Source organism: Catharus ustulatus, chromosome 1 (genome assembly GCF_009819885.2).
Source record: "Catharus ustulatus isolate bCatUst1 chromosome 1, bCatUst1.pri.v2, whole genome shotgun sequence".
Classification (NCBI taxonomy): domain Eukaryota; kingdom Metazoa; phylum Chordata; class Aves; order Passeriformes; family Turdidae; genus Catharus; species Catharus ustulatus.
Window position 1 is genome coordinate 21602354 of NC_046221.1, and position 14440 is coordinate 21616793.

Below are 14440 nucleotides of genomic sequence, written 5' to 3' on the forward strand. Positions count from 1 at the left end.
CGGCCGCGGAGGCGGCGAGGATGCTCCCCCTCAGCCGCGGGCGGCCCCGCCGCTGGCAGCACCCGCTGCTCCTCCTGTCAGGGCTGCTCTGGGCGCCCGCGCTGGTGGCTTTCAACCTGGACGAGGAGAAGCTGACGGTGTACAGCGGGCCCCCGGGCAGCTACTTCGGGTACTCGGTGGACTTCTACATCCCCGACCCCAGCACGTGAGTGCCGCCGCCGGGGTTGGGGGCCGGGCCGCCCCGGGGCCCGGGGAGCTCTGAGGGAAGGCGGCGGGCGAACGGCGGCGTCGCGCCCGCGGGGTGACAGCGCCCGTGGCCCGCCTGTCCCGATCGCCCCGCTGACCTCCCGCCGTGTTCCGCAGGGTCAGTGTCCTGGTGGGAGCTCCCAAAGCCAACACCACGCAGCCAGACATCGTGGAAGGAGGAGCGGTGTATTACTGCGCCTGGCCCGCCGCCCCGTGCAGGCAGATCCCCTTCGACAACACCAGTAAGTGCGGGACAGCGAGTGTCGCGCCGCCGTGCGCGGGACCCCTCGGCTCTTCCGCGATCCCTGCACTTGGGTCGCTTTGATCCGAGTATCTGCACTCGGATGGAAATCCCGCTCCTGGCAGTCTGAATGCATGTGCTCTTGCAGGGAAGGGCTTAATGGTCCCCAGAGAAATAACAGGATTGTGACCTCCGGGATCAGTAGTTCATCTTAATAAATACCTTTTTTTCTTCTTCTTTAATGAAAGGTATTTGTGGCAGATTCCTGCTTTTGAAAATGCTTTTGCATGTTCAGGAGGCAAAGCCCCAAAAGCCTTGTCTCACACTTCTGTGAACCATGGATTTCTAGTCTTTGCTGGCATTTTCATCGAGGGGATTTCTAGCTGTTCTGATGGATGAAGTGCCTCGTGTGGCATGCTTATTTAATTCTATTCAGAAAGCAAGAATTTTGTTTCAGAATACTGAAGCTAGATGCAAACCCATTTAGACATAATGTGGATAGAGTATATCCACTTCCAAAATCCCAAGACAGATGTTTCCTATTTAATTAGAGGGAACACACGTTTTAAACAATTCAAGCTGTTTATGTTTTCTGTTGTCTCTTTATAGGTCTTGAAAATAATTTAAACCTAGTGTTTGCAGATATTTTAAAACTGATTCCTTTATTGAGGCAGACTTTGACAGTTTGACCATTAAGCAAAAATCATTATTCTTTAGGTTGTATATTAAATCTTAGTATTTGTGGTTTATTGAAATGGGAACACAATACAATTCTTTTGGTTTTCTTTTTTTTTTTTTTTTTTTTTTGAAAGCAGAAGTTATATTAGAAGAGCTCACTTAACTGTAGCAAATAAGCAGCACAATTCTTTACTGCTCCCAAATCCAGCCACCCACATCTTATTACTATCTTAGTGTCTAGGAATGCTGATCAGGATGACTGTCCCATCATGCTGAGCATTCTTCAGACTGACTGAGTGATAGCTTATGTGTGTGTACGTGGCTGCTGGGGCAGGTAAAACTATGTACAGTGTCTGGTTATATATATATAAATGGAAATGTATATAGACAATATGTACATTAATTGTAATATGTCCTGAGTGTGCATATTTAAAACAAAACCAGGAAATAGAGGAAATATTAATGCATTTCTCATCTTATGGTTTGACAGTTCATGTAACAGAAGGGCAATGTATTACGTATGCAAAATAATTTCAAATTTGAATAGAAAACTTACAGACCAAATGAAAATTCCATCATATTTTTGAAGGGGAGTTTTGAAAAATTTATGAAAATCTAGTGATGAAACCTAGAAGGACATGTGATTTTCCTGTGGGAAACATGGGACAACTCCATACTCTTCACAGAGATGTCCTTTTGCAGATACTATGTTTTGAATAAAGACATAAACAAATTGAAGAGTAAGTATATCAATAAGGCTTTGAACTGCATCACACAAGTATCCAGCTTGGAATCTCCATGGGGCGGTTCATTCAGTCTTCCAGAGATGGTTGTGTCCTCTATGTAGATTCCTGACTTGCAGAGAACTGAAGTTGAGCCAGAGGGCCACTGTGGTGCAGGCAGAGATGCACTGTCCTTGTCGTAGGATGGCAGCATAGGCAGGTTTAGCAGTGCTGTCCCTGTCTCTCTAATTTCAGTCCCAAGGGCAGTAAAGGTGTCATTTGGCACAATTCAGCAATGTCCTGTAGACAAGGACCCCGGGAAGGTTCGCTTGTACCACACCCTATTCTTCATTCCCACAACAGAGAGAGCATCTCCAATATGCTTTAGACAACTCCTTTTGCTGATTTCTGGATGTATATTACATGTCATTTTTTTCTCTCCAAAACTCATTATTTACATAATCAAGTTTTCCTTCTTTTCCGCTGTTCCCCCAAGCAGAGCAGTCTACGTGAGCTCTGTCCTAGGTGAAACTATTTCAAATCGTCTATCACACACAGTTGCCTTTGAAGCCTTTAGCTATGTTATGCCTACTGGGACTTAGATAGTCCTTGGTAAATATGTGGAGTGTTTTCAGTTCATGGCTCCTGTACAGGCATCTTGTACTCATTATGCCTTCTCCTACAACATCACTCAGAAATGTTGCTATTCCCATTTTTAATATTTATTTCAATAGACAGAAACAAGTCAGTCTGGGTTGTCAAAGATCATAGAAAAAGTTGATGATACTGGTTTCTGAATCAGAAGTTTTTTCTTCCAGTGCCTTTACCACAAGATTATTCTTTCTTTCAAAACAGAAACACTCAAAAGTTGTTAGAAGACTAGAATTTCAGTTGTATCAGCTTTAATATTAAAGATTAATGCTTCATGCCTTGTAGGAGATCTTTAAAAGTCTTGTGAAGCTTTGGGAATGTTTTCTGAAACAAAACAGAAGAACTACAGAGGCTGCTTCAGAGCTGAAAGATTTCATTTTGATGCATTTTTTATACAACGCTTCAATTTTTCAATTCTTTCTTCTTGACTCTAACTAGTATGTCTTTCAATTAGATTAGCAAAGCAAAGCACAATAAAAGAAACAAAACTACTGGATAATTAGGAACGTTCTTAATTAAGTTCAGAAGTAAAAACTGAGTGGAACTGGAAAGAACTGGAAAGAAAGGCAGTGTGAACCAACAAGTGGATCCAGAATTTACTACATCGGCATTTTCCAGCCTCAGAAGTTCAGTGGGGAGGATTTCTAAATGCTGCAGAATTTGTTAAAGTCAAGCAGACTCACATATACTATATCCAAAGTTCAATATGGAATTGCTTCAGGTCACAGAAACTAAAATTTTCACTATTACATAAAAATTCAAGAGACTGACAAATCCAAGAGGTTGAAAGACAGTGGCTTAAAATAGGAAAGAGCATGAGGGGTCATGTCTTCTGCTTCTGAGGACTGGATGCACAAATGAAACTCAGGTGTGTTGCATTCAAGGCAAGTTATGTTTTGCCCTTGAGGAGAAAACATGAAGTGTGTGCACTTGGATGATGTTTGGACTTTTACTGCCACAAACAAATATCTTAAGTGGACATCTAATTGGTAAGACTCGTATGTAACTGCACAGATTATTTCTGTTTCCACAAAAATAGTACATCTAATTTCAAGTGAGATTCCTTTGTTTGCAAATGCTTTCATGCTATTTGTATTAACACTGTTACTATCTTGGTCCTAGTAAACGAAAACAGTGAGGACACTGACTAGTATTCTGTGACAGATTTAAATCAAGATTCTGGACATTTTCAGATATGGTGTGGAGTTACTTTGTACTAATTTATCGTTATCATGCATTTTACAGTTATTGAGATGTTTAATGAATGGATAGATATGCCTCATTAACTAGAAAGGAACAAAATCTGTCTCCACCAACATTTAAGTCTTGTTAAGAGGCAATGATGAACATGAACAGGCTCAGGAGTGAGGAAAGGGAAAGAAGAAAAAAGTAATCCATTGAATTTCTAAACTGTTTATTGCCTTAGACAGAGGTGGTGTTTGTTCACTGCCCCATATCAAGCAGTGACAAGTGGCAGACATCTAAGTTAACAACTTAGTCTTGCTTAGGGTAATCTTATGATGTTCAGTGTTGAGATAGGATGAATTTTGGTTCTGTAAAGGCCGTTGGGCTGAAGGGATTTGTTTGTTTGTTTATGGTATGTTTATTTAGCTATGTAAGTAATATATTTTTATTTTTAAAATAACTGAAGTGTTATTTTAAAAAATGTCATTCTATATCCTGAGCCATAGAGTCCCAAAGGGAGAACATGAGTGCCAGGCCTAATTGAATCTGACATCCTGACAATGGTGGGAGGCAGCTGCAGTGTTGCCCAGTGGATCAGGGATATGACGCTGCAAGGGATGCACCCAGTCACTGGCAAGGTGCAGATAACCTCCTTCTTACCACACAGACTGTGGCACTCAGTACTAAACTTTATTTTTTGGATTATGTAAGCTTTAAATGACAAAAGAAAAGTCTTTATGGTTTATGAAGCCGCCTTACTCTTTTTAATTTTTCCTCGGAGGCTAAGATCAGGTGAGGGAGTAGACACTGTATTTCCAGTCAAAGATGCAAATAACTGTTAAAAAATACATAACTGCTGTTGAGTGCCATGTTCAACCTGTCAAACACAGACTGGGCTCCTTACTACTAGCAATGATACTCAAAAACAAGACTGCTGTGAAATCCTCTCTGTGGCATTGTGCTTGTGTTAGAATGCCCAAGATGGTCTGAGTGCTATGTGCAGCTGCATAATCTGTGTTAATGTGGAAATGTATGTGGGTTAAACTACCTGCTGAGAAGATGATTTAATTTGAGTTAATAGAGGTACAGGAGTATCTGCAGCCCATTCCTAAAAGCCACATCACCTAACTGAAATTGCTCTAGAGGAAGTTGTCCCAGATGATTACTAATTTCTTAGGCCACCGATGTCTTTTTCATGGTAGCTAACCCAGAGATTTCCAAAGAAGTGAGGTTATTTACTTACAATAATTAATCCTATTGATGAAATAGCATTCCTGACAAACAACAGAGCAGGGAAGGAGGATGAAATTTTGTCATGTAGGATTTGAGCTGACCCATCCATAAGCAAGTCGTATAACCGGACATTCCCATATGGATTGGCCAGTGATGTGGCCTGCAGCCAAGAAGGGGCTTTAGCAGGAACTCTCTGTGTTTCCTGCTGTTGATACAGCACTGACTCTGCAGTTCTGTGTTTGCACTTCTTTAAAGCCCCCTAAATCTGTGTGCCAGGGTCAAGATCTGGGAAGAAGCTCAAAGCACTGCTCCTGGGAGCACAATGGGTGCTTTAACCTGCTCCTTTGCAGCAGGGAACTGAGATAAAGTATAATGGAAGGGCTTTTAGTATCCTCTTACTCCAGGAAATATAGATTGAAGGGCAGTGACTCTTCTCCCTTGTTTCCCTACTTTGTGAAGTTGTCCGGTTGCATTGCAGTGTAAGGCTGTGATACTCTGAAACTCAATGAGAGGACAGGGAAACAAGCATTGGCATCATATTAAAGGCTTGTGGTCTGTCTTTCCTCTCTTGCCTACACAAAGCTAACTTCTTTTCAGTTTCTTATGTATGAAATGGGTTTACAATGACTATTTTTGCCTTAACACTGAGGTAGAATTACCAAGTCCTTGTTTCAGCTGTGTGCTCTTCCATTCAGCTGCCAGGAGAGGTAGCAGGAGAGCAATAACAAGAAAACTTTCTCCTCTCTTGATTAACTAGGCAACTTCTGAACCCTTCAAAGTATCTTGCAGTCAGAAGCAGGCTAAAATACCCCCTAAAGTGCACTATTGCATTTGAAATCTGGAAAAAGCTAATAGTTCAGATTTTGGCTGCATCAAGTTCTTATATTTTAAATTAGGTCATGAAGGCAGAATTTCAGATACCACTTCCCTTAAATTTCCAGAACACACTAGGGTGGTTTTTTTGCTATCAGTTCACTCTACCAGTTTTACTAAAATAGGTTATATTTTTCTAAACTAGCTGGAAAAAATCTGAACAGCCTCTGAAGAGGAGCAGGGAAGGGGATGTAAATCAGTTCTGACCAAGCGTGCAGTTGATAAAAAACATGAGCTAATCTGGCCAGCAGTTGAGCTGATTGTAACAGAACCCAGGTACTATATAAGGAGAAGATGTATTGTGGGACTTGAGAGCTTTAGTTACATGAAAAAATTATTAACTCTGGAGATTGTTAGATTCTGGGGAAAACTTACAATCCTGTTATAAAACAAAATTTGCATCTGAAGAGAAATTGCTGAGAGAGAACTTTTACATGTTGACACATTTTAGTCCTCTACACTTAAGACCTTATCTGGTATGTCATGGTTCACTTGTAGCATTCTGATTTATAATAGACCCTCATGAGTTTCTTTTGTAAATCTCAGCCCTATCTAAAGAAAGGAAAAAAGTACTCTTAGTTAAGTTAGTTCAAGCCCTCAGGTCTTAATTTGTTTTTGATCAGATTGTGTTTAGGGAAAAAATCCTACTGGGTTTGATGATTTGGTTTTTTCTTTTGATTCTTGGAATGTCCAAGTAAAGCTCTTTAGATATGATCTATTAAATTAAAATGACTCATATGAATAGCAGCTAAGATGCAGTAAAAACCACATACAAAATAGATGGTTGCAGAACCAGATAAATCTAAATATAGAAGCAACTATTCTCATCATGACAGTGTTTTGCATATCCTTACTATTTTTCAACCCTTTGGAGTCCCTTTTTCCCTCAGCATTAATTAAAAGCAATTGTTTGGCTTAGTTCCCTAGATCATACCTAGTGTTTAGCTTTGTATTTGAATTCAGTCCCTCTGGTGAGGGTCTAATATTGATGATGCTGTGCAAGTTACTGAATTTTCTTTGCTTTGTAACAGGTAGTATCATTGAACTCCTATGGTAGTAGGATTGTCAAGATTCCCTTGTTTCCCTCACTTCTAGAATATGTGAGCAAGTATGCTGGCAGCCTTCGCTCTCCCCTTCTGTAAGCCAGAGCACTTATGATGAACCAGAGCTGCTTTCAGAGTTAACTGAGGTTACTCAGAGCCTTTTGTAGCCAGCTTCTGAAACCAGACCAGAGAGAGAGAATGACAGTCTCTCTGGGGAATCTCTTCCAGTGCTTAAGATTTATTCAGAAATTCCCTTGCTGCCACTTGTGTCTTGTTGCCCCTTTTCCTTTTACTGCATACCTCAAATGGGAGTTTGGCACTCTCTTCTCTCTACTTATTGAACACTGGATGAAGCACAGAGATCATCCTTTACTTTCTCTTCTTTAGGCCAAACACCTGCAAGTAGTGGTGTCTCAAAACTGTACATAACATTCCAAGTGTTGTCTTGATATGAGGGACATTCACATTTATATATTTACCTGTATAAATTTATAGAAATATTTGTTTGTTTTATATGTTAATATTCATGTTTTATACAAATATGGATAGATTTATGTGATTGTTCACCTCTACTCTGTGTATATATAATTATGTACAAGTACAGGAAATCCATAGTTCATATTTTCTGTGTGATGGATGTACATACGTACATACACACACAGATACATCAAGTATTTGAAAGGGATTTCCCATCATGGATGTAGGCACAGATCTGAAGGCAGAGTGTAGCTGAACCTGCTGCAGATGCCTGGTTAATGGACATTTGTGTTTATCCAGGACGTACAAGCAAATAGACCCAGAGCATTTAAACATAATACTTTTCAAAATTCTAGAATGGTGAAAACTTATGTGAAAGAGCTGCAGGTGTATTACATTTTGCTTTGACTAGAAGAAATATTTTCCTGCATTGAGTTTGATTAAAATATTTTCAAAGAATCACAGAATCATTTAGGTCGGGAAAGACCTCTAAGATCATGGAGTTCAACCTTTGAATGATCACCATCTTGATTTGCTTTTGTTTGTTTGAGTACAGTAATTTCATGAATACAAGCCGCAGCAATTTGACAAAAATTTTGGTGGAAACCCGGAAGTGCGGCTAATAGTCGGGGGCGGCTAATACGTGGATAATTTTCTGACATTTACAACCTCAGGAGTGCCAGCCAGGGCGCCGAGCCAAGCACCTGCCAGTAAAAACCGGCATTCCGCGATTGTTACAGTGTTACTGTGTTGCCCTGGCTCCCTGCAGGCAGCACGGGGGGCAGGGAGAGAGGCGGGAGAGCTCTCTTCTTCCCTCCTCTGCCGCAGCCCAGGGGAGGACGGGTGGGGGGGACGCGCTGCCATTGGCGCGGCCCGGGGAGCCGACGGGGGCCCTGCGCCGTCATTGCCGCGGCCCGGGGAGGAGGGGGGGGGGCCGCGCCGTCATTGCCGCGGCCCGGGGAGGACGGGGGGGGGTGCGCCGCCATTGCCGCGGCTTGGGGAGCCAACGGGGGCCCTGCGCCGCCATTGCCGCGACCCGGGGAGGACGGGGGGGGGGGGGGGGGGGGGGGGCGCCGCCATTGCCGTGGCTCCGGGAGCCGACGGGAACCCCGCGCAGCCATTGCCGCGGCTCGGGGAGGAGGCGGGGTGCTTTGTCCGCGCCCGCCGCCGGCGCCACGGGCGCGGGAAAGCTCCGTCCCCGCCCACCGCCGCTACCGTAGGAGCAGGGGAAGCTCCGTCCCTGCCTGCCACCGCGGGGCAGCGCCGACCCGGGGTGACCGAGCCCAGTGGCAGTGGCGGGTGGCCCCGAGCGGCAGCACCGGGCTGGGCCACCTGGCCCTGTCAGCAGCCCCTGGCAGGCCGAGCCTGCACAGCCTTAGCTCAACCAGTAAACTCCGCCCTCCCGCGGTTCTGTTACTAATTGCACGCGGGTCCTCGCTGCGAACAACAGAGCGACTTATATTCGGGTGCGGCTTATTTATGGACAAAAACCGAAATATTTGCCAACACCCAGAGATGCGGCTTATACTCAGTGCGGCTTGTATTCGTGAATTTACTGTATTTTTAAATTGTAAAAGATGCTGCATTTTTTATTTAGAGTTTTAAAGAGCTGAATGAATCACAATAAGTAACTACCAGTGTTTGCCCATACATCTCTTACGCAGATATTAATTAGTATTTTAAAAAAAAATTGGTAAGGGAAATGTTTGATTCATGCCCACTAAGCTGTTTTTGATGTGCTGACTTAGTGACTGAGAGGAGACCAGTTCCCATGGAACACACCAAATTTACTGTAATTTCATGATTATAAACCATTTTGACTAAAATTTTGGTCTGAACCCGGAAGTGCAGCTTACACTCAGGAGCGACCAAGATATGGATGAGGTTCAGAAATTTGCCAACCTGGAAGTGCGAGCCTGCAGCAGCCCTGAGCTGAGCCGGAGCCCGCCTGGCCCCAGCAGCGGGGCAGTGGGGCCTATCCAAGCCTGCATGGCCCCGGCAGGGGGGCAACGCCACCGATCCGAGCCTGCACGGCCTCGGTGGCAGGGCAGCGCTGAGCCACATCCGCACAACCCCAGCGGCGAGCCAGTAAACCCCACGATCCCGTGATTCTGTTACTAATTGGCAACTTCGTGAAACTTACGCGAGCATCCTCACTGCGAACGAAAGTGCAGCTTATAATCCGGTGCGGCTTATAATCATGAAATTACTGTACTCTCACATGTGTAAATGATGGTTTTGCAATAACACTTGTTCTAGATTCAGGCTTTAATTCCTACAAGTGAATCTGTGCCATTGCTCTTAACATGGGTTTACTTTTTGCTGTCCAAACTCAACTTTTTGTGTTTGTCCAGCTACTATTTTGGCAATGTAAGGGGCTTTTTTTTTTTTTTTTTCCTATTTGGTAGCTCCTAGGTACCTCAACTAAAAAACTGGGTGAAGGAATTCTGGTTTTAATAATCATGTTTCTATATCTCCAGACCTACTTCTGAAGCTGTATTTTAGGGCAGTACCATGCAGAGGAGGCATGGCTCCTGCAGTAGAAAATGAGGTGCTTTGGGTTTGCTGAAATGCAATTTAAGGATGTCTTCATGCCTATATTTATATTTTATAAACCTCTCTGCTCTTTGCATGCTCCTGGTTGTCTGGGCCTTAGTCTGCGATACAATCTTAGGCAGTATCATTATGAGTGACTCCAGAGTTGCATCTCAAGCCAAATTTGCAAGTCATCCAGACTGTTGACCATCTGGAACAGCTCCTGGGCTGGCTCTGAAGCAATCCAGCTGGTACTCAGACACTCCTTGGACCTCTCTGTGGACAGGCTCAGGCGTTGTGTGCCCAGCCCAGCTGCTGCCTCGTACTCTTGCTATCCTTGCACTAGTGTCATATATCATGATACAAGATAGCCTGGGCTCCTTCCTAAAAGGGGCCAGGCATTCTCCTCCAGAAGAGATTATATGTGAATGCAACCTGAATTCCCACCAAGTTTTTGTTCCTTGCAAAAATATAGCTGTGGAGAAAGTACAGACTTAATCTGTGGTCCTCAGATGCCCATAAATAGCACAAGGAGAGATATTTCCCTGTCATATAATGGTGTTTTCAGGATACAGACATACTGCGTTTTGTAATGCTTAGATAATGCTGCTTTGAGGAATATACAGATTTTTTTTTTTAACTGAATTGGGATTTATCTGGGTAAATGAATAGTCTTTGTCTGATTCTAACCTAAGATGGTCCTCCATGGCTATTTACAGTTGGTTTAAAAAAAAAAAAGGTACTTTAGATACTTTTAGACCATGATTCTTCTGACCTTCTCTAAGTTTTGCTTTAGGAGGAAAATAGCTGGTTTAGGTCATGTTCTCAGATGTAAGTAGGTGACTAGCTCAGAAGTGGACAGTTGCAGCAGGGCACAATAATGACAGCTTGTGTCTATTCAGACAAGTTAGTTGTGTGTATTGCTTTATTTTGCTGAAGTTAAATGGAAAGCAGTAGATGTTTTATAGCATTCTGAATTACTGTTTAATTGTTACATACAAGAGACTAAACTGTATTTTAAAAACCTCAGGAACTGGGAATATGACTCCATAGCTCTAGCAAGGATGCTGAACAAAAGTGATTAGAAAATTTCTATCAAAAGAGATTTATCTAGGGAAAAAAACCTATTTGTTAATTCGTGTGTCTGTGGTATTTTTCAAATTATTTTCTAATGAAAATCTCATACCACATGATGAAGGATTCCTACAACACCATATGCCACTAAGTGAGGTGGAATTGTGCATGTGATATGTACAGTTCTTGCAGATTTACTGGTAAATTCAGCTGTGGTTTGATAAATCCTGCAAATTGTTGTGTAAGCTTTAAAATTAACTTATTTTCAAAGGCTGATGTACTTTGCCAATAGACAAGTATGTTGTTTGATTGAAAATGTAAACTCCTTTTATGTTAGAATACTGGCCACGAGTATCCTCAGAGCCAGGGTAGCATTGGCTGCTGTAAGCTGGCCATGGCTGATTTTCAAGCTTCAAAAGCTTTGTTTCTATCAAGAACCCATCTGTGGACATTGATCATCTTAAGATCTGCTGGAGCATTAAAAAAAGAAAAAAAGAAACCTTTAAAGTCTGAAAGGGTCTGACTTCACTGGAAAAAAATAATCAGAAGTAGTGTTGCCAACAGCTAGGTAGGAGCTGGAGTGCCTACCATGAAGTGTGTCAAATACAATGTCTCTCACATTCATACAAGTTTAGGCCTAATTTCAATAAAATGTATGTTTAAAACTAATTTTTTGAGTAATTTAAGATTTTACTTCCTGAATTTTTAAGAGCTAAACATTTGTCTCTCTAAGCATGAACTTTGTAGCTGCTGTAATTGGTGCAGCACAGAAGCAAATACTTGTATGAAGGAAGATCTTTCCTTAGAGACTTTCAAACTTTAAAAGATTCATTCTCCTTCAACTTTCCTTCATGTTTATTAGGAAAAAATGCAGATATAGAGTACCCTTGTTCTCTAAGTATGATGCATTTTTTCTTTCTTACTCAGTTTATAATATTTATGTGGTTACCATAAGCTGAAGTCAGTGGTGAGCTAACATCCTAGAAAACATTCAGGTATCTCCTGTATTCCTACTGGGCAAATCCCAAGGAGTGTTGACTTTTTAAAATGTTGGCTGTATTTTTTTCTCAGTTATTTAAAAATATATGTAAATCCTTAGAATATGATCTGACACTACTTTTTTTTTTTTTTTTTTTAACATTCCGAAGTATACAATATGTGGTTTTATTTTCACTTAGAGTGACTAAAAAGGATTGATTCTTCTGAAATCCCTCCTGATAGGAGCCAGAAACAAACATAAGGGAATGCAGATACAAGGGGGTAGGAGTAATGCCCTGCTTGTGTATAACTTGAAAAGTTCATTAGGAATGACTGGTAAGGGAAGAGCATAGCTCATGAACATATGGGAAATCAGTTTACTTCAGAGAACTGAGGGTGAAGAGAAGGGATGTCTGCTTTTTATTAAAACCTGAAATGCATTATAATTGGCCTGAATCTTTGCCCAGATGGCTTCTCTTATGCTGACATCTGCAAGAGTGTATATAAAGGAACATTAGGAAGCTGTCTCTTGTGACAGTGTGTACACATGTAATTCTGTTAAAAACTAAGTCCTCTGCTATCTGTAGTGTTGGTCTTTGAATAAGCATGCTGAGAAATGTCATTTGTTTGACAAAATCTAATTATGGAACACGCTTTTTACATGGAAAGTTTCTACCACATCTGAGAAAACTTTTTAGGGCTTTTCACCTATTTTTGTAGATTCTTGTTCATTCTTCATCACAAATTCCAAGTAAACTTTTTTCTTTTTTATCTTTCTTTTTTTTCTTTTTTTTTGGCAGGGGGAAACACAGCATTTCTTATTCCAGTCCTGAGTATTTTTTTCTAAAGTTTAAGTGTTATGATTTTGAATTTTCATGTGTGAATTTAAGGTGGTTTCTGCTGACCAGTGGAAATGTTAAATGATAAAAAGAAGTCAATTTCCTATTGAATGGGTTGGATGATGACAAGTGGATACAATGCAATATATCTGTTAATCCGTTCTCTTGTGTTAAAAATAAGCTGTCAACATAGTGCTTCTTTCTTTGCCAGACAACAGGAAAATTAAAGTCAATGGCACCAGGGAACCTATTGAATTTAAGACAAATCAATGGTTTGGGGCGACAGTCAAAGCTCATAAAGAAAAAGTTGTGGTAAGTCTTACGCATTTGATACTCATTTGGAGATAATGTTTATTTTTCTCAGATGTATATGTTTAATAGATTTCTATGTGTACATTATGGAAATGGCTCTGTTTATGTATGAATTATAAAGCAGAAGAAGTATATAATTCAAAAAACAAAAACAACCTATAAAGTCGGGTTGAACTGATCAAGTAAAGATGATCCTGCTGCCTTGTGAAAACAGCACAATGTTATACTGTTGTGGAAGTGAATGATACTTTTTAAACAGATAATGGACATATTTCAGAAATACACGTGAACTGTTAGCTGTATGCTGTAAAATGTTTGGTATTATGAAGATATATTTGGAATGTTAAATACAGAATGTATTGAAACTGCATGTATTTGAATGTAATGAAATGTTTTGAAAGCCAAGAACCTCTGTTGGTGTTCAGTTAGAAAAACACCTCTTTTGTCACATTTGCATTGTTTTAAATAGCTATGTCATAGTCATGGTGAAACAGCTGCAAAAAAAAAGCTGATAAAAACAGATAATAAAAAAAAACTCCAAATCAAGATGGCTATCAAACTACAGTATCTGTTTTCCAGTTTCACTGAATGTTTTACCTGTATTGATAGAGGTCCAGCTGTGGGCAGGTATTTTTATTGCCTAGTAATTGCTGGTTATGCTGCTTATACATAGACATTTTATATTTCCAATTGCATTTAAAACAGCATAGAAGTAATTGTGATAGGAATAATTGGTTTGGTCATTAGTTTGACTAGTTTTTGCAATTACCAAAGAAAAAATCACCCTGGGATTTGATTAAAACTTCCAATTACTACTTTAAAAGTAGTCATAAGCATTGAAAGAAAATGCTTTTCCTTATATTGCATCCCTTGTGGTTAACCTTTGGAAGGATTTTGAAATGAAACAATAATGAATAGAACATCACCCTATTCTGTTACAGAGCTAAGTAAACATAAAAATTCTAAAAAATTCTAAAAATAGATGAACATTTTTCATTTTCTGTACTCTATTAAGCAAATAGATGAACATTTCACATTTCAAAAATTGAAATAGATGAACATTTTTATGTGGGCTTAGGAACTTTCAGTGCTCTTGTCACACTCTATGTGCTGGGTTATTTTTGAATGATTAAAGCAGCTAGTAGTTGCTAAAAATGTTATTTATTGTAAAAGCACATTAGTTTTCTAAGGCACAGTCATAAAGTCCATGCTAAGTTTTAGCATAAAGTTTTGAACAAAAGCAGGAGCCATCCCCAGGGGGTCCCGGAGAGGGCTGATGTTGCTGCTGGAGCCCCTATCTTCTTCTTGGGTTCTGGAGACGCTGACAGATGTGGCAAAGCGGTGACAAAACAA

General features: G+C 40.9%; 1 protein-coding gene across 2 annotated transcripts in view; it reads left to right on the forward strand.

Moving 5' to 3' along the window:
- Positions 1 to 14440, forward strand: part of ITGA8 (integrin subunit alpha 8) — a 118058-nt gene continuing 103618 nt past the window's right edge. The window contains exons 1-3 of one of the 2 annotated variants that reach the window (XM_033072044.1): positions 1 to 205; positions 364 to 488; positions 12987 to 13087. In XM_033072044.1, coding sequence (XP_032927935.1) covers positions 21 to 205; positions 364 to 488; positions 12987 to 13087 — 411 coding nt within the window. In that variant the 5' untranslated portion in view covers positions 1 to 20. The remainder of the gene's footprint in view (positions 206 to 363; positions 489 to 12986; positions 13088 to 14440) is intronic. The other variant, XM_033072051.1, reaches the window with a different exon arrangement.